The sequence below is a fragment of the Porites lutea genome, chromosome 1, assembly GCF_958299795.1.
Source record: "Porites lutea chromosome 1, jaPorLute2.1, whole genome shotgun sequence".
NCBI lineage: Eukaryota > Metazoa > Cnidaria > Anthozoa > Scleractinia > Poritidae > Porites > Porites lutea.
In genome coordinates this window covers 8,644,635-8,665,139 of record NC_133201.1, presented here as the reverse complement: position 1 = coordinate 8,665,139, position 20,505 = coordinate 8,644,635, and the positions used below count along the sequence as shown (strand labels likewise).

The following is a 20,505-nucleotide window of genomic DNA, read 5'->3' as shown; positions in this document are numbered from 1 at the left end:
GTGTATAAATAATACCAAAAAGTAAATGAACAAGTGCCTGCTGGGCAGGTACTATTAAAATAATAATATGGCATTAGTTGGTACTCACCCTTTTTAGGGCAGAGGAGAGATATTCCATGGTGTCTTTTAGATATCTAAAGTAAAAAAAAAGCTGATTATGGTAAAGTCCTCTCTCTGTCTCAAAGAGTTCTCCAAGACAAACAATTAAAAGTTCATGTATAGTTTTACACCAACAAACAATGTAATTTAAATAATCATTGGACTCACTTTTTGACAAATCTGACAGACTGGAATGCAGCAAGTCTAGGCAAAATAGTAAGTAACATCTGCTGAATGGAGCTGTTTCTTGTTGTTCTGTATCTCAAAACTAGTTTGCACACCTAAAACAAGAAAAATGGGCAAAAAAATAAAAGTAATAATAATGCTTTACCCTCTAGACATACTTTTAAAACACTGTGTCAACAGATCATCTCGGACACTGTAGAGTTTCTTGCTAGGGGTGTACCCACAACTTTCTTTATGTACAATACCGCTCAAAGGTAAGTTTCAGATAGTCCTGACTAGATCCTCCAAACTTGATTCTCAAGCCACAAAACACAAACATGCAAGAAACAGTCTTGAGTCTCTGGGATCAAGACAAAAGTGTCTGTCAAGTTTCATTTGAGCTGTACTGCAAGTATTGTTGTTGTTGTTCATATTGTTTTTAACTAGCTGACATGCAAAACACTTCCTTGACATTCATGCCATAAGCATAATGGAACTAAATGTCAAGGCTTCTGATAGGTCGCGATTTGCAGTAATTTCACAGGAATTTTCGGGGCACACTTGACCGGAAAGCAATCAGTAAAAAAACGGCGGATTTTATGGTTATTTTCAGGGCAAATTTCACAAGAAATTGATCGGTTTTACGCTGATCAAACCAGCGTTTTTAATGTTTTTCTAACAGAGGTCATCATTTGCTCTTTCAACAACAATACGTTCCAGAAATGAACCAATGGCAAAGCCTTTAACATCATGGCTAGTGCCCAGTTTTCCACAACATAATTTACACCTGGTAGTTTCAGAACGTTGTTTGCACGTTTCAGTGATGAAGTTTTGACATAAATTTGCGACTTTACGGCAAGTAAATACCCCCAGTAGCTGAGACAAGTTTCAAAAGTGCTGTACAGATATGTATTTGATAAGATTTCTACCGAATTTCACGGTATTTCGCGGCTCCGCAACCGCGCGAAATATCAGAAGCCCTGACGTGTAATGTCATTCATGTGTGTGCTTTTTCCAGTTATTCATCAGCATAAGCTCTGTTTGTTAAAGAGACAAAAAACTTCAGTGAAAATTTGACTACAATATTATTACTTCCTCTCACCTCTTCAAAATGATCATCCATATATTCCCTGCAGACCTTGCTGTGGCACATAGTTTCCCCCATCCCTCCCCCGGCAAGTAATGCAAGTGACCTTTGATGCTGGTAGCCAGTTTGTAGAGCAAATTTACTCTTGGGGGAGGTGATACCCAGATCATCTAGGCTGACTTGGCTTTGTGTTTGATCACAGTAAATTTCCTCTAATTCTTGCTTGGCTCGCTGCAAATCATACAGAAGTGTTGTGAATGTGGGTTACTCAGAATTAAATACAATAGTATTACTACTTATTAATTCATTTACCTGTTTATACTACTACATGAGAAATTTCTGCAATTTGATTGGCTTAGAGTTGATTGGCTTTAATAGAGCAGTGGTATTTCAGCTTAATTAGAAATACCTACATGTGAAAATTACAAAACCTTTGCGGGTAGTAGTATAAACAAATAATACCATCCTCCTCCTCATCATCATCATCATCGTTATTATTATTATTAAATGTTACACAGTTACACAAACGTACATGTAAAGACCAGTCCACAGTTGTGTGAATTGATCTAAGCAACAATCACATGTATACCTCTCCTTCAAAGCTTGCACTCCTAATCAGCTCATTCATAATCAGAAGAGAACCATGTGCTTTGTCATCCTTGGTTAAAACAACTCCCTTCTCTTTTGTGTTAAGTGCATCTTCAAAACCCTTCTTTGCCTCTTCGTAAATTTGCTAACAAGAAAACGAAACAAACCAAATTAACCCAGGTTCCCACACGTATAGCGCAATATGTGACTTTTTCTTCCAGGTATATGGCTGTACATATGTACCTCTGAGTTTCCGTTAAAAAAACGCCTTTTCAGGCTAGGTTTCTACCAGCTTTCTTGCTTGCGAAGCATTTACATTTGTAAGGTTACTCTTATATTGGCAAATGCACAGATGTGTGCATACAAAGGGGGCATCCTAAATTATTCTGAATATCACAAAAACTTCATCCAATATTGCTACGTGTAAACAAGGGCCCTAGTGCTAAAAGTATAATGAGCTGGATCTTGAATACTTCAACTAATGCTTCAACTTACATTGTACCAAATTGGTCTTTTTTGCATTTCCTTTGTCTCCCGCTGAGCTAGAATAACAAGGCAGGCTCGTAATGCTTCCACTGCTCCTTCACGGATAGCTTGCTGCAATGATTAAGTATCCATATTACACTGTACATGTAAGTCCCTGTTAGTTTGTAATATAGTGGCTAGGAAGGCAAGCAGTGCATTATGTTATGAATGATGAGCATGTATTGTATAAAATTTGGCATCTACTGTATAAATTGCTGAGGGATCTGAACAACATAATATGTAATACGGTAGCCTATGTGTAAAATTGTAGTTAATTTTGTTTTCCCACGCCAATTTTCCATTTAAACCTATGGCTAATCTATGGGTGTGGGGAGGGTGTCTGAGTAACCTGAGGGAGCCACAAGCAAGCGTGAAGGTAACCATGACAACCATGTGCGCTGCAGCCACCAGGCACCATCACACTGAGAACTCAACTGGAAAATTTTCAGATACTTACATGTACCAAAACCCACTCTGAGGGGGGGGGGGGAGGGCTAGGAGCAAATTGACACAAGCACAGGCAAAGACAACACGAGCAGGAATGCTGTTAAAATACTGTGGCCCTGAAAAAGCCCTAAGCCCGCCCCACATACAATTAGCAATGGAGATCCTTGGCCAGCTTTGTCTCGCGTTTAACCTCGCCTAAAGTACATTTGGCCAAATTTAAAACATTAGTGGTGTAAAATAATAAATTAATTCTAAATCAAAATGTCACAGCTTGTTGATAAACCAGAACAACAGAGGAAAAGTAAAAATAGTGGTAAGAACACTGCACGAAGATCTGCAGTCAGTTCTCTCTGAATAGGAACTTCTATAATGACAGGCACCTCTCTAAAATGGGCATCTACACATCTCTGCTACCTTTCAGTCTTGTTGTTTCATGTTCTTTAATTACCAGTAATGCTCACTGCTCTCTTCGACGGAGACTCCTTGTTGGTCCCAGGAGGGTATGTTGGTTACATGTAGTTACATTGTAATAGAGAAAGCAAAAGTACTGTGTGTGCATGACAGGAGTATTAAAGAATAAATTATTTTTTACTGACCTTCGGGTCGCGTACTGCATTGGAAATGTTCTCAAAGAAGGGTTGAATTTGTTGAAAGAAAAAGGTTGGTGCATTCAAGGCCAACTCTTTCAGCACCAACACCTACAAGATTTAAAAGGCATCTTTCAGTCGGAAACAACTGGCCACTGACAACTTCATTGGCTCTCCCACAGGCAGCCGAATAATTAACCTCATAGCTGTACAGCTCACTAAGCAGCTTTCAAAAAGCCAGTGTTATGGTTAGTAAAATACACATCAAGTTAAACTCAGATTGTTCATGTACAGTGTATATGACTTGGATAAATTTACACTGGTTATAAAATGCCCACTTAGCAGCCATTCCGGCTGTGCATACTATTGTAGCCAGGTAACAAAATTAATACATGTAATCAAGAGAAAAGTTAATTCATTAAGTAATGATCTGGGTAAGGTGGAAAGGATTTACTTTTTTTATGCAGCAAGTGCTTTCCCCACATAGTAATGTTCTCATTTTTACACAGAAAATGCATAAACCTACAGAAAGGCCATTTGTAAACATGATAAAATGAATTTAAACTCCATCTTGAAAGGGTACATGTATTTTTTTGTGTTAAAAGATTTTGACCAATCATACAGTTGCAAACAATAGCCAAGAAAAGTAAAGTTTACAATTTTACATGTTCCCCATATAGGATTTCTATGTTATTCAGATTGAGACGAGATTTTGTTATATGGAAGTTGTTTGGAAAAGTAAGATGAATTATATGTGACCCTCTTTGGGAAAACAGACACTAACGCTTTTCCGTTAAACGGTCAAGAAAAATGGTTCTAAACGGATAGTAAACGGTTAACTCAAGCGTTTAAATGGTTTCCATAACTCTTTAAACGGATAGCAAAAAATTTAAACGGTTGCCCAAAGTCCAAAAACGGATAGCTTGAAGCGTTAAACGGTTGACCAAAAATATAAACGGTTAGCTCGAAACGTTAAACGGTTGACCAAAATCCCAAAACGGATAGCTTAAACCGTTAAACGGTTGACCTAAGTCCACAAACGGACAGCTGGAAATGTTTGAAAACGGATGAGTCGGCAAGATCGTTCCAGGAAAAACAGTTACTTATAGAACGCTAAACGGATAGTAAACATGGAGCATAATAACTTGAAGTATCTTGGTAAAATGTAATCGGAATACCGTCTGAAAAGCCATATCTGATGAACTTTATTCATTCGTTCGCTTCTCGTTTGCCCTCAGCTAAAACCCAAAACAACAAAACGAAACCATCGGAACGAAACGAGCGAAAGCACCAAAACGACCAAAACCAAAACCAAAACGAAGAGCAAATCAAGCGAAATCAAAATTGTTCGGCAGTTCACGTATCGGCGAGTATCGAGCGACCATGCTTAAACGGATAAGCAAACCGTTTAAACGTTTTCCCTAGAGCGTTAAACGGATGAGCAAACCGTTTAAACGTTTTCACGAATGCATGAAACAGATGCAATTTTTTTTAAACGGATAAGCAAACCGTTTAAATGTTTTCGTTAAAGCATTAAACGGATGCAACTTTTTTTAAACGGATAAGCAAACCGTTTAAACGCTTGCATAAACCTATTAAACAGATTTAAACGGATAGTAAACGGTTTCCCCGTTTAAACGGAAAAGCATTAGTGTCCGTTTTCCCAAAGAGGGTCACATATGTACTGCTTTATGAAGTTTTCTTAACTCTTGCTATTTAAGCCAATCAGAAGTACATGTATAGTACAGACAATAGTAAAGATAGCACCTTTTTGCATTCCAACTTGTTCAAAGCCGTTGTTGTTTTCCTTTTTATCTGAACCGTTACTTAAGAAAATGCATGGAGACCAGTCTAGAGAATTTTGATGCTTAAAGGAAGAATGTGGAACTATAACTATGTATGTTACAAGTCAAATTTGAAAAAAAATTTAACCTGAAATCAAATTTGACCTGCAACAAAATCAAAGCTTCAATTATACAGTGTACAAGTAATTGAAAAATCATGTAATAAGTTCAAGTGCATGTACACTGTATATATTTAATTATTTTCATCAACTAAAACAGGTGTGGTACCAGTAGATATGAAATTTACTTACAGCGGCATGTCGGCGACCCTCATTTCGATCACCACCCAGCCATTCCAGGGCTCTTTTGACTTCAAATTCAACATAATCAGCAGTAAATGTCCCCCCGGTGTGTGCCAATCTTCCCATTGCTTTAGAAGCCATTTGCATCACAACTTGGTCATTTGATGGAAGCAAATTCCTCAAATAGTTGGCAAACCTGCTCATTTTGGTGGTGTTTCCACCATCAATTCCAATAAGGGCAACTAAACAAGAGACAAATAAGAATATTTAAACTAATTATATAAACACCAATGAAATACCAAGTGAGCTTTTGTGCGAAAACTTGATATCTTCATATGTGAAAATATCACCATTGCTATGGCTTCATAATAAACTGCACCTTTCAGACCAAAAACCTATTGAAGTAAAATGGTTTGGCATTTCATTGGTGTTTATAAAATAAATAGAACATTACATGGTCGCTTGGAGATATGAAATTTCTCCTCTCGTGTTGAAAAAAGTATTATATTTTTCAACACTCAAAGATAAATTTCATATCTCCGCGTGGCCATGTAATATCCTCTATATTTGAACCTCAATCAAGGTTTACTGAAAGCTTACTTTTGACAAAAAGACCAAGGCTAGGCATTCTGTTTTTACCATTTTTATCTTCATCATTCCAGATGTTAAATAACCCTCCAATTTATAATGTTTCCTTTTCATTCTACATGTAAGGGTTTTGGTATCATCTGCAACATTTCAGTTAAGCATAATAGTTGCATAAACAAAACACATCCAGATGAAGGGAAAACAACACGATCCATAAAATTAATAATAATATTATTCAAACTTGTACATGTACCTATAACCATACTAAGTAAAAGTGTTAAAAACAATAAAAATGGACAATTACCCCATTATAGAAGCAAATGAGGACACCAGTGAATTTTCTTTTTTACCTGTTTACTTGTTCTTTTATTTATTTATTTATTCATTCATTTATTTATTTATTTATTTATTTATTTATTTATTTATTTATTTATTTATTCATTCATTCATTCATTCATTCATTTACTCATTCATTCATTCATTCATTCCATAGTTTGAAGATAATCGACTGTGCATCATGATCAAGCACGAAATCGGTTTTGGTAAGGTTAACCTTAACCACAGAGCTTAACCAGCACCGCATTATCTAGAAGAGTCGAAAATGGCCAAAATACGTACATATTTGCCGATTAAAAAAAAATAATGATACAACTTGGCACTAATTCTTTCATACTCACCAATCGCCATAATTCCTCCTTTCTTTTCGTTGGCGTCCGAACTCGAAACCATCTCGAAAATATGATGGTTTAATTCGTCCATAAAACTCGTGTATTGTTCGGCTGAAGCTTCCCGGAGCTCAGTTGAGACATAATGCTGCAGATCTTTAGCAGCTTGCAGTCTGGACTCATCGCTACGGCTTTTCAAGCCGTTTAACCGTTGCTGCATTGTGTTGTGGAGGTTATTGATCTTAAGATCAAAGAAAGTTTGATCATCAGACCACAGACACCGCCATGTTGGGTCTCGCCATGTTTCGGTTTGGATGATGGAAGCAAAGTTTGAGCCCGCAGTTGGACAGGAGATGTACGCAGAATGTACTACGTCATATAGTAAACCGGGGAGTGTGATAGTGTCGTCTTTTGAACTTTTATTCTACCAGATATTAGAGTCTACTGGATGAATTTTCGTTTTAATTAGGTAGTGAATTCCAGCCAGAAGTAAAAAAAAAATAAAAGTTTGCTTTAAAAATTCGGCCTCACTCTATTACAGGTGTAAAATACTTGTTTCGCGTCACTGGCATGTTACATGTGTAGCGCGCTTCATGTCATGGTTTATAAGACCCATATCACATGTGTGGCGCGCTTGGTTAGCGTCAAGAACGACGTATTACATGAGTAGAACGACTTATATTATTGATATTACATGTGTAGCGCGCTTGTTTCACCTCATGGCTTTAAGAACGACCTATATTACATGGTAGCGCGCTTGTTTCGCTCCCGGGGGGGGGGGGGTACACCCATACATTACCTATACGGGTATGTGCCGCCCAACGGGGTCGTGATTTTGAAGCTCCTGATTCAGAACGGGGTATCTATTTCAGAGGCGTTCTCTAGAACGGGGTATAATATTTCGAACGCACGAAAGCTCCAGTTTCAAGCAGCCATTTGAAATTATTCAAGGACAGATTGCTTTTAAAAATACGGTTCAATCGTTAACAAGCAAACTGTTGTACTCTTGTCGCACCCTGTGTTTTAGCGTGCAGGGCGGGCGTATTTTGGCGCGAGCCGCAAGCGCTGTCTCCGCTATCTTGGATAAATAGGCGAGCAGAAGTCTGGAACGAGTCCATAAGAGAGGGACGGGGGAGGAGAAGGAAAATCGTTAGCTTACGGCCCATTTCTAGAACGGGGTATCAGTTTTAAGGCGAATTCTAGAACGGGGTATAAAAAATTGGCCCATTTCTAGAACGGGGTATCAATTTTAGGGGAATTTCTTTTAGAACGGGGTGCCAATTTGGATTCCTGGGCGGCACATACCCACCCAAAAAATACCCAAGTGCCCCCCCCCCCCCGGGGGGTTTCGGTCAAGGCTTTAAGAACGACGTATATTACTTGTAGCGCGCTTGTTTCTTCTCATTTTTACGTCTGTTGCGAAGTGACTTTCCGGTGAGTCCGAGCAACTCTTGCCAGGACGAGCTGTCTCCATCGGATCCGATCGAGTCTGTTTGCCAACATTGTCAGCCCCCATCGCTCCTGTTAACCTCCTACTTCCGGTACTACTGACAAGCGCCTTGCGCCCATTTCCGGTTCTGGTCGCGATCTGACTCGATCTACCTGCGGGTGAAGACAACTTGATTCAGGTCGGGTGTATTGGACATGTGTGTAGATATCTGCACTCTTTCCAGAAATTGCTCATTTCTATGCAGCTCAATAATTATTTGCTGTTTTCCTTTATTTTCTTTGTTGCTCTTGTTGTTTTTGCTGTTAATAATCCTTGACATTTTTCAGACACGCACGCCAGTACATATTGACGTACACGTACCAAACAAGGAGGAAATAAAAGAAGAAGATGATGATGATGATGATGACGATGATGATGATGATGATACATGATCAATAAATAAGGTCTGCAGTCTACACTTAATGTCCGATCTCGAGGGAAACAGTTAGAACATCAGGACTCGAAGGAAAACAGAACTAACTGGTTTCCAAGGGACCTGACATTACGTTTTTTGTTATATTTCTAGACTTTCTCTTCAACAGCAACAAAAGAATAACCGGAGCGAATCAAAAACAATCTTCTCGGTTCTTATAAGAACACAAATTAAATTTTCCTTATATTATCTGCATCTTTTTCCTCCACTAGCTGCTGTTTCTCTTCAGGGATATCTTTGAAAATTGTTGCTTTTTAGACCAGTGAAGTGTTCATGTTTGCGTTGTAGACTCTTGCTTTAATCATCCCCGAATCCCGAAAGTGTTTTACTGGCAGTGTTTTTCTCGCCTTCTGTCGATCATCTCACGCCACTTACCTCCACCATGCTTTGATCACGTGCTGTACTGTATCCCGAGCAGGGTACAAAGGCACAAATGTATCACGATCGACGATCGGGATACATTTGATTTTAGTCAAGGCCATGTGACCAAGAATCAACCAATGGCAGTCCCTGTTTAGTCGAGTGAAAGCGCCGGCAATTATTAATCACCCTTTGATGATACTGAATTTTGTTTTTCGTCTTTATGTTTTCTATATTCATCTATGGTTTCAAAATTTTAAAAAAAAGCGAACAAACATAGTCGCTCTTAAACATCTCAGAATTTTCTTAAGTTACTTAAAATTTTTAGAAATAAACGATCCTGAAAATAATCATTTATGGCGCAACAACAAAACTAAAAGTTACATGTTTGGAAGTAACAACACGAACAAAGCAATTACCTTGGAGAATGTTGTTTTGTTGAAGTCACGGTAGATCAATAAATATCAACAAAACCATAAAAGAAGCTTGTTGTTTCTTTTGATATTCGGCATTCCTGAAAAGGTCTCCAGCTGTTTGCTCTAATGTGCATTCTTTTTATGTAATATTGAGATGACAAACAGGACAATTTTTTGGGTTTCACTTATATATAATGCATCAGCTCACCAAGAAAGTCATTATGCATTAATGTGATGACTACTGAGTCTTACTCTCAGTTCTCTTACTTTTGAAGTCTTGCCAAGGCTCTTTTTTTCTTTATGACACCTAAGAAAATATGAGACGTCTTTGAAGCATTTATCCTCGAGGAAGTCAAAGAATGTTATTGCTTCGTTTCAGCGTTGGAGCATTTCTGGTTTGGTTCTCAAATGAAAGATTTCAAAGTTTGGCTGGTAGGTTGTTACATTTTATTCTTTAATAATTTTTTTTTGTGATAACATAAAAGACATAGGCAGGTATAGGAATAAGTGGCCCGTTCTCCTTTAAAAAAACACTCGCACGAGATTCATGAGAAATCTTCCATCCTTAGATAAGAAATACTAAAATGTTGTTGAAATCCAGAACCGTAATTGCACTTTGAAATTGATTGGCTTGAAAGGCAATCTGATCAAGTTCATAAATCAGTCCAGCATATGAATCCGTTTTTGAAGGGCGTGAATGCTCACCGGCACCTAACATGCTCGCCGCCGAGTTTATTCGGCTCTTGTTATTTGCTGTCACTGTGTTGTTGTTGTTTTTTTCTTCTACAGTTTTACAGTTTCTTCTTTCACCTTCTACAGTCTTAGTTCTTGTTGTTCTTGTTGTTGTTCTTGTTGTTCTTGTTGTTCTTGTTGTCCTTCTTCTTCTTCTTCTTCTTCTTCTTCTTCTATTTAGTTCTTCTTGTTGTTCTTCTCCTTCTTTTTCGTCTTCTACAGTTTTAGTTTTTCTTCTTGTTCTTGTTGTTCTTCTTCGTCTCTGATCTACAGTTTTTCTTGTTGTTTATGCTTTTGTTGTTGTTCTTTCTTTTAGTTCTTGTTTTTGGTTTCGCTTTTGTTGTTTTTGTTTTCTTTCTTCTTCTACAGTTTTAGTTCTTGTTGTTGTTGTGGTTATTTTTGTTATTCTTCTTTTTCGTCTTCTTCTTCTTGCTTCTCTTTTTTTTCTAGTTCTTGTTGTTGAAGTTGTGGTTGTGTTTTGGAGTTGTTGTTAAATTTTCCTTCTTCTTCTTCTTCTTCTTCTTCTTCTTCTTCTTCTTCTTCTTCTTCTTCTTCTTCTATTTAGTTCTTCTTGTTGTTCTTCTTCTTCTCTTTCGTCTTCTACAGTTTTAGTTTTTCTTCTTGTTCTTGTTGTTCTTCTTCGTCTCTGATCTACAGTTTTTCTTGTTGTTTATGCTTTTGTTGTTGTTCTTTCTTTTAGTTCTTGTTTTTGGTTTCGCTGTTGTTGTTTTTGTTCTCTTTCTTCTTCTACAGTTTTAGTTCTTGTTGTTGTTGTGGTTATTTTTGTTATTCTTCTTTTTCGTCTTCTTCTTCTTGCTTCTCTTTTTTTTCTAGTTCTTGTTGTTGAAGTTGTGGTTGTGTTTTGGAGTTGTTGTTAAATTTTCCTTCTTCTTCTTCTTCTTCTTCTTCTTCTTCATCTTCTTCTTCTTCTTCTTCTTCTTCTTCTTCTTCTTCTTCTTCTTCTTTTTCATCTTCTTCTTCTTCTTCTACAATTTAGTTTTTGTTGTTGTCGTTCTTATTATTGTTGCTCTTCTTCTTCTAGCCCTTGTTTGCTGTTGTTTTTCTTGCCATTCTTCTTCTTTCTCTTCTTCTGTCAACGATATCGTTCACTGCAGACGTAATTCATTTATCATGCACCATTTATTAATAAAGTCTACTTGTCTCTCTAACATGTAATAGAAGCAAAAGCATCATTGGATGATTGTAGAATAATGCAATTCCAGCCTCCAACATTACAAAGCAGACTTGTTGGTCACGTGACTAAGACGTTATTGGTACAATCAGAAACAGCATGCGAAGCCTGCTGCTTTGATGACGATGACTGCATGTCAGTCAACCTCGGACCACAGCGAAAAGGGGGGCAGCACATATGTGAACTGAGTCTTTCAGATCACAATATACATCCTAAAGATCTCATGCAACAACAGGGGTTCATCTATAAGTCTGTGTGGGTAAGTAACGGTATCCGCATTTATTAAAAACTGAATCATTGGCTAATGCAATCCTAGAGCTTTGATTGGCTTAGCCATCATGGTATCCATTATGCAATGCTCTCCAAATATGGTAACTGTAGGCGTCTGCTCAAAATTAAAAACAAGCTGAAAATCGGTTGTTTTTACAAATAGAGTCGGGAAGAATTCTCGATATTTTGTGGGCGTTTTTAATAAAATAGTTATTTCACTCGCACTTGTTGGATATGAGATGGTGGTAGCCAACGAGGCGCTTAGCGCTGAGTTGGCTATAATCTGCGATTAGTTCATAATGGTTTCTATTTTTTCGATAAAGGGTTAATGTTGCTTAAAACACTCTTCAAACGTCAATATTTTTGATATCATAAGTTAGATATTTTTGAAAGTAGCACCGACAGAAGATCGCCTCGCGAAACCCTCAGAAAAAAAAATTCAAAATACACTTACGTCGTACATCGTATCATAAAAAGTGTTATTGCCTGCTATTTTTATTTTTCCAACAGAATTGTTGCTCAAGCAGCCCATGCCCCTCAGGGTACAGATGTCAAACAGGATTTACTGATAAAAGATACCGATGTACAGGTATTTTGTACTTTGATAATGCGAGTTGTCGACAAATAAAGAAGTGACGTTTTTGCGCGACGAACGTTAACCGGAAGTGAGCCTTTTTCTCTTTTAATATACCTTAACACTACCAAATTTGTATTGCTAAGTGTCTTTACTTCTATAGAGACGACTTTACCAAAAAATCGTTCAGAATCACGGCTCAAGAGTGCAAAACGTCAACTTTCGGTTGACGTCCACGGTTCAAACACGTCGCTGCTCAAGCTCATGCCCGTGGCGGCATAAAGGCAGGCGTTTACAGTTAGCACGACCGTAAAACATTTTTTTAAAAAAGCGGTTTGACAAATTATTGCTTACCGTTCACGGTAATGAAGAATTAAAAGCCAGCCAATAAAGGATTTCAATGACACTCAACGGAGGATTTCATCTGGGGTAGATTTCTTTACACAAAAATCAACAGCATCAAAATGAATCACCCACTTAACCCTGGGACGAACAAACAGAGCAATATCCCCACCGTGGTACAAGGGTTGAGGGGGGGGGGGGGGTGGCGGGTTGATAGAACCCTTCCCTTAAGTCTTTCACATGTTGCAGTATTACAAAAAAATTTTACCTTCAATGGAAAGCCTTTGATCTTCTCGACAAGATATGGAATATTTTATGGGTGGTGGCACTGCTGGAGACCTGTGACGTCACCAAATATGGTCGCCATCTTGGCCGCCATCTTGGATTTTACCAAAAAAAGAAATCAAGTAAAAGCGGAGATAATTGGTAATTTTTTGTGCTTGACATGTAAATAACGCAAAATTATCTTTAAACTTGTTTTAGAATGCACGCCAGGGTTAAGAGAACACCTACTGAAAAAATCAGCTGCTGATGTTTGATCCTCTAGGAAAAACTCAGAAAAATCTCAAAGTGTGGGGGGAGGGGGTTAGCATCCACCCCTCTCTCCCCCTTCCTATGCGTCCGAGGGTCAAGCAACCACAAGTTAAGTTAGAAATTTGGACATTACAGCTATTTTGGATTAAGATTACATTCAATTTATAACGGATTGATGTTCATCACTTTCAGAAAACTGGAAAAAGATCAACGAAGACCCAGTTTGCTTTGGAGCTGCTGGCGACACTCATGCAACATTCACGATCAACAAAAGCGGACTCGTCAATACATTCAAACTGGTTTATAGGAACGGTTCTGTCACTTGTGGATTCTCGATCATCGAACCAACCCATTGGGGTTGCAAGCACCCAGTGTTTGGGGATAAGCAATTGGCCACTGTTATAACGTATACAAACAAGTCTGCCCTTTTGCTGGCCGATTATTCGAGAGAAACATTGAGATGTGGCGAAAGATATTACATGTATAGTCTAGAGGGAACTGATGTTAACTCTCCTGAATTAGTGTTTAACCAACTTTTGCCCCCATTAAACGTTTCGCTCGGTCAAAAGTTTCAAATTTGGTACGCAGAAGATTTGGTCGATTGTTTCGAGCTTGATAACAGTGGCCAGACATGTGTCGATGTTTACGCCTGGTATACAGCTTAAATAATGCTATGGATTGTATAAAAGCCTATTCAAGTGCTTATTTACTTATTGCCGCTTGTTTATTGAACCAGTGCATGTAAAAATGAATAGGCAATTATATTTCAAGATGTAAGTGCAAACAACATATACCTGTCCAATTTACCACTCCATCAACACGGTTGTGACTAGAATGGATACCCCAAAGTCAGATTGTCATCTTCACTCAAAATACATGATAGGAGTCTTATAACTTTAAGTAGTAAATAAGAAAAGAAAGAAAACAGTTGGTAGTATGTAGGATTTGAACCCGCGTCATTTGATGTATAATCCACATTCGTATCCACATCATCCAGGGCTAACTGCCGACACCGGTTAATTTTAATTAGTACTTTGCATGGCATTGATCATTACATCATTGATTAAAAAAAAACCCTAATCACTGTACTTCGGTGCTAAACCCTGTATTGAATTCTTTTCCTTACACAAGAGTCTCCTACTCTGATTTCCCTACTTTTCTAAAAGTTCTCCTGCCCAATAAATTCGCTTAAAATATAAAGTATAGCGTGGAATAGAGTATAGCGTTGTGTAATAAACATAAGGTGTCCAACCTGATTTAAAGGTATCCATTCTAGTCAAAACCCTCCAGAAACTGTGAGGTTTTCGGTAGAACCATTTCTGGGATCGCTTGGGTGGACAAGCGTTTCTTTTAATGGTTAATGGTTAGCTGTGAATACCATCGACCGATCATAACTAATACTTGCTCACTCAAACGACCCCAGAAATCACTGCGCTCAAAGCTTGTACCCATTCTTCCCTTTTTGTGCCTGGTTTATAGTGCGTCATAAATACATACACAGAACTGGAAAATGGCAAAGTTCTCTCTCCTTCCGCAGAGGCTCCCGCTGGGTATCTCAATAAAAATAGTTATAATGGAAAAATAGTAAGCGTGCGGGGGACGATGGGAAGAGGGAAAAGGCGGGAGCCTCTGCCATATAATGCATTCAAGATGGCGCCAGATTTCCGAGGAAGACGGGAACAAGGGTGCATTGACATAGAAGTTTACAAAATGGCTGAGGCCCGTTTCAAACGTGTGTACTGCCGTGCCGAACTCGATCAATTGATCGAATTAAATTCGACTTTAGCACGGCAGTAGCGCGACGTTTGAAACCAAGTCGTGCTACTGCCGTGTAGCACGGCAATCCTTACCGTGCTACACGACAGCAGCTTGACTTGGTTTCAAACGTTGTGCTAGCTACCGCCGTGCCGAACTCAATTCATAAGTTATAAATACATTAGATACACTTAAAAGTTGCTTAACCGTTTCTTTATTTTTGTGTTTTGTTTTCGGCAACAGCCGTTCTATTCGACTGAATTAAATTCGGCGTCTGAAACCGAGTCGTGTAGTATATATCGTGCTGCAGTCGAACTTCAGTCGAGCCAGCATAGCACGGCAGTAGCACGACGTTTGAAACAGGCCTGATGTCCCTTTTCGTGCGACCCTTTCAAAAGGTAAATCAAAGTGGAGAACTGAGATGTTTTTTAGATGTATCTCCCCAGCCTCCCTACGACACAAAGAGGACTCTGCGGAGGAAAGAGACACATGCGACCAAGATGGCGGGTGGAGAGTTAAACGCGTGGAGAGTTAAACCGTTTTTTACAAGTAGTGTATAACCTTCAGCCACTTGTATATTAACCGCTCTGTGGTAGTACCAAACTCGAAAGCTTGGCTCCTTTGGCTGCTATACACTTTTTTACTTTGTTATGTTTAATTCAATGTATAGTTAGCTCTGTTTTTACTTCTTTTTTTTCTTATTGTTGTTGTATTGCAATTGAATAAGTGTGAATAAATGAACTTGAACTTGGACTTGAGCAAAATCTAATAAAGAAAACAGTTAACAGCTTCTAACAAGGGTCTAATACTTCGTTGATCCGATGATTCACGAGAATAAACCGCGCACACAGAAATAAAATGATGGTCAGGTGATCTTCACATATAAATTTAAAAAGGAGCGAGGAAATTATTAAAACAGAGGGAAAAAAAGGAGGTGAATAAAGGAATTTATTTGCCACCGAAATAGAAATATCTAGAATGAATTCGCAAAGAGGCATAAATGCCAAAGCCTTCTTCTTAGAGGTAAGCTAAGCTAAGAGAGAAGAGGTATAACACCAGAGTTTTAGTAGATTGATGTATTTGGTTGTTTTGTAGCCTGCAAACAGTGCTGAGCAGGGAAGATACTTAGTACAGAAAAAAAAATAGAAAAGCTGTGCTAGGGTCAGGGGTCAGATCATTAAGTTTTTATTGCTGATAGTTACTTATGTATGTTCTTTCCCCGGTACGGTTCGCGGGCGTTAAGCGCTGTTGCCCCGCGCCCCAATAATTTGTTGTTATTATTATTATTATTATTATTATTATTATTATTATTATTATTATTATCATTTTTTATTTATTTATTTTACTTTTTACTTTATGTATTCATCCAATTATTTTTTTTAAACACTATTGTATATATTAACCTTCTTTTTACTTTTGTAAATATCTTTTGTGATTTATAGAATGATAAAAACTGGCTAATGACTTGACATGACTTCGTTGGCATAACAAACAAACAAAACTAAAAATTATATTTCACAAAAACGAGTACATGAAAGAATAATATATTTTGAAATAATATACAGTCAAAAATACCACTCTAACATGAAAAATAACTAAAACTCTACAACTGGAAGTATGTCAACTTTGCTGCCGTTTGAAAGTACTGATTTGAAATTCATCTATGAAAACTTCTCCAAAAGAAGAACACCACTGTAACTAAAGCTACGCTTCAGGTGGTCAGTTTTTGGTTTTGGAAGTACTAAACAACATCTGATGAGATGCGTTAACAATTGATATTGAATCAAGAAATAAGTAGAAAGCAGTGAACGTATGCCAGCTTATATACTGTTTTCGTTCGGTCCGTCGAGAGCAGAATTATCAACAATACCAAAGAAGCCAGGTGGGTTCCATAATTAACGGCATCCCATAAAAACAAATCCAGCTTTTGATTCCATAGGGCATTTTATTTTGCAATAATGAAATAGCCAAAAATATGATTTTTATTTTAGGTTTTAATAATTTATCATGGGTCTTCTAACTAGAAAATAATTTGTACTGTCAGACTTACTAAACATCGATTTGTCTACTGGCTCCTCCTTCTCTTGGTTAAAAATCCTGTCGCCTTCTCTTAACACATGTTAACAGACAGTTAAGAAAAAATGGGTCGTCGTATAGACCAACGGATGTTATTTCATCGTTTTATTGGAGCACTTCTGGTTTGGTGTTCAAATGAAAGATTTCAGAGTTTGGCTGGTACGTTGATTCATTTTTGCTCTTCAACATTTTCCCTATGTTAACCTTGAGACAAACGCAGGCGAAGAAATTTATAGTGTTCCGTTCTCATTCAGCATACATGTGCACAACAAAATTCGTATCCAGTGCCGTAATTGCACCTGCAAATAATGCTTTAAAGGGATAATCTAGTTCCTTTATAGACCAGAGGCTGCCGAAAGGGGATGCTCAACTTCTCGACAAATTGAGTAAATAAATCACCTAATGCCATACTTTTCGACACGTGTGGCACCTCGCCCGCAAAATAAACCTACACGCAGACGCTGGTGCATACTTTTTAAACTCCTTTTGTTGTTTCTTAAGATTTTTCTTCTTCTTCTTTCAGAGATATCGTTTCTATAATAAAAAAAATACAATAAAATTTTTTAAAAAGATAACGAAAGACTCTTTCCAGTTTTTTAGCTGTAGGTGACCTTATTAGCTGTACGTGACCTTATTAGTGAATCATTCACTAACAATATTTACTGACACTGTCCTGGAACAGAAGGAAAAACATCCTTGGACGATTGTCGAATAATGCACTTCCAGCCTCCAACATTACAACGCAGATTTGTTGGTCATGTGATTAGGACATTATCGGTACAATCAGGAACAGCATGCGAAGCCTGCTGTTTTGATGACGATGACTGCATATCAGTCAACTTGGGACCCAGCGCCGTAGCTAGTATGAGGCCAACCGAGGCACTCGCCTCGGTAAAATTTTGACGAATTTCGCCGATCATTTTTATTTTACATAAGCGATCATCGGATATTTTTAACGCATCATGATATTACAAAGAATTCAGCAATTCAGTCAATATACTATGAAAAAATTACCATATCATCGATCTCAAGGGGCTACGTACGTTAACCCAAATTTTTTTTGAACAAATACTGATCAAAACCATTGGCGAGGTTAACGGTCACCCAGATTATGTAGCTTGTTTCTGATTATTGCTTTTTAAATTCCACTTAAATTAACTCGAAAAAAAGTTACCGAAAGGCCCAGAAAACGCTGCAAATCGCATTTCCGAGAGACTAAAGTTCAAGATTTCTCGGGGGAGGGGGGCATGCCCCCGAACCCCCCTAGCAACTCCCGCCTGCCTCGGTTGGCCGTTTGGTCTGGCTACGGCACTGGGACCACAACAACAAGGGAGGCACATTTGTGAACGGAGTAGTTCAGATCACAATATACATCCTAAAGATCTTAAGCACAAACAGGGATTCATCTATAAGTCTGTGTGGATAAGTTATTGTAACTGCAAACATGCATGTTACAGTACAATTAGTGTTGGATACGTGAGAATCTGTTTGTGTATCATTTAAACTTCGGACGTCTTTGTGTTTGTTTTATTATTACCATTTGTTTTTATTTTGACTATTTTGTGGTTTTTCGTTTATCTTTGAGACATATTTGCTCTGAAGATGGTGAAAATCGTCCTTTAAATGAAGGAGATATTGAATGACAGGTAAAGTGAACAGAGAAGCGACGAGCTGTAATAAGTCTGGGTTTGCAGGCTGCCTTACGCGTGGAGATGATCATTTCTCCTCCTCATGAAAATCACAAGTATATGATACAAAAAAGCCTTTTAATTCGATTTGTTTTCTTTAACAGAATTATTGCTCAAGCAGCCCATGTCCCTCAGGGTACAGATGTCAAACAGGATTTACTGATAAAAGATACCGATGTAAAGGTATGATTTATATAGCTGCAAGAACCTATTCTAAAAAAAATTGCGTTTTGAACAAAATGAGATTTTTTGAGAAAACGTGAAAGTATAAATGTCTTTAGCACACCTGTTCCACTGGTCACCAATTTGACAGGCTCAAATGTGACGTCACAAATCACGGGATTTTATGTACACTTCGCCCCATGTAAGGTCTAATACACTCATGGATTCCACGCTGTCGATTCCAGTTTCCGGGTACGGCAATTCCAGTATTGGTCAGTGGAACCTGGATTCCGGATTCCAATCGTTAGTCGGATCCCGGATTCCTTGAGTTGTATTCCGGAATTCAAAGATTAGTATTCTAGATCCCACAAGCACAAATTTCCCGGGATTCCGGATTCCACAATCAAAACCTTTTCCGACATTCCGGAATCCGAATTCCCTTACAAGGGTTAACATGTTTTCCGTTTCTTTGGGTGGCCAGTGTTGTTGCATCCAATTGCATCGTATCTTAAGGGATGTTACACGGGACGATTCGCAACGACCATTTTTAGCGCAACACAGCGTTTCAACACTGTTGCGACATTGTTTCGAATGGTTACAATATTGTTCCAGCATTGCAACGCTGTGTTGCGCTAAAAACCGTCGTTGCAAATCGTCCAGTGTAACATCACCTTTAATTGTATAAAATTCAATTGCTAGCAGATTCATGTTTATCGTTTTCAGAAAACTGGAAAAAGATCAATGAAGACCCAGTTTGCTTCGGAGCTGCTGGTGACACTTACGGAACATTCACGATCAACATAAGCGGCCTCACCAACACATTCAAATTGGTCTATAGGAATGGTTCTGTAAATTGTACCTTCTCGCATGAGTCCGAACCAACCCATTGGGGTTGCAAGCACGCAGTGTATGGGGACAAGCAATTGGCCACTGTTCTGACGTATACAAACAGGTCTGCCCTTCTGCTGGCTGACTATTTGAGAAATACACGGAATTGTGGCTTCAGATATTACACGAATCATCTGGAAGGAACTGATGTTAACTCCCCAGAATTAGTGTTTAACCATCTGCTGCCTCCACTGAAAGTCTCACTTGGTCAAACGTTCCAAATTTGGTACGCGGAAGATTTGGTCGATTGTTCCGAGTTTGATAACAGTGGCCAGACATGTGTCGATGTTTACGCTTGGTATATTTAAACCATGCTATCTAGTATGTCACTGCACTTAAGTCTGTTCAGCGCTTATTTTACTTGTTGCCACTTGTTTATACTGAAATACCGAATAGGCAATTGGTACAGGGAATATTTGCTCGATTGAACCGAGCAGGGTAAAAGTGGACAAACTTGTGTCCATGTTCACTCCTTGTATGTTTAAGTCGCATGTTATTATTCATTCAAAATATTTCCCCTGATCATGATGGCTCAAAGCACAAGTATAATTCACCATGACCAGCTATAGATGACCAAATTTGAAAGAATTTTGTGATTGATCAACCGCTGACGTCAAAAGTGCAACCTTCTTGCAGGTTAATGCACCTTAAACCAAGAAGACTTTGGGACGAGGTTGAGTTGTTTTTGGTTGTGAAAACACAGTTATTGAATTCGGCTTTCGTATCATATGAACAATTATGGAGATCTCGGAGGGTG

At 38.3% G+C, this 20,505-nt stretch overlaps 2 protein-coding genes across 2 annotated transcripts in view; one reads left to right on the top strand and one right to left on the bottom strand.

Moving 5' to 3' along the window:
• Positions 1–7,147, bottom strand: part of LOC140944265 (serine/threonine-protein kinase mTOR-like) — a 50,047-nt gene extending 42,900 nt beyond the window's left edge. The window contains exons 1-8 of the mRNA XM_073393399.1: positions 6,850–7,147; positions 5,594–5,826; positions 3,508–3,609; positions 2,435–2,536; positions 1,941–2,084; positions 1,367–1,582; positions 268–380; positions 89–134 (exon numbers count right to left, since the gene is read on the bottom strand). Of these exons, the coding sequence (XP_073249500.1) occupies positions 89–134; positions 268–380; positions 1,367–1,582; positions 1,941–2,084; positions 2,435–2,536; positions 3,508–3,609; positions 5,594–5,826; positions 6,850–7,057 (1,164 nt within the window). The 5' untranslated portion in view covers positions 7,058–7,147. The remainder of the gene's footprint in view (positions 1–88; positions 135–267; positions 381–1,366; positions 1,583–1,940; positions 2,085–2,434; positions 2,537–3,507; positions 3,610–5,593; positions 5,827–6,849) is intronic.
• A 10,577-nt stretch (positions 7,148–17,724) lies between these two features.
• LOC140942494 (uncharacterized) lies at positions 17,725–20,056 on the top strand. The gene is made up of 3 exons (XM_073391441.1): positions 17,725–17,787; positions 18,803–18,881; positions 19,584–20,056. The coding sequence occupies exons 1-3, from the start codon at positions 17,725–17,727 to the stop codon at positions 20,054–20,056; spliced, it is 615 nt and encodes a 204-aa protein (XP_073247542.1).
• Positions 20,057–20,505: the final 449 nt, after the last annotated feature.

What these genes read in the sequence shown, in the direction of transcription:
- LOC140942494 (XM_073391441.1), top strand. Translation starts at nt 17,725, where the DNA reads ATGCACTTCCAGCCTCCAACATTACAACGCAGATTTGTTGGTCATGTG. An exon ending in ATGTGATTAGGACATTATCG is followed by an intron (nt 17,788 to 18,802) that starts GTACAATCAGGA and finishes TTTCTTTAACAG; the next exon opens with AATTATTGCTCAAGCAGCCC. An exon ending in TAAAAGATACCGATGTAAAG is followed by an intron (nt 18,882 to 19,583) that starts GTATGATTTATA and finishes TATCGTTTTCAG; the next exon opens with AAAACTGGAAAAAGATCAAT.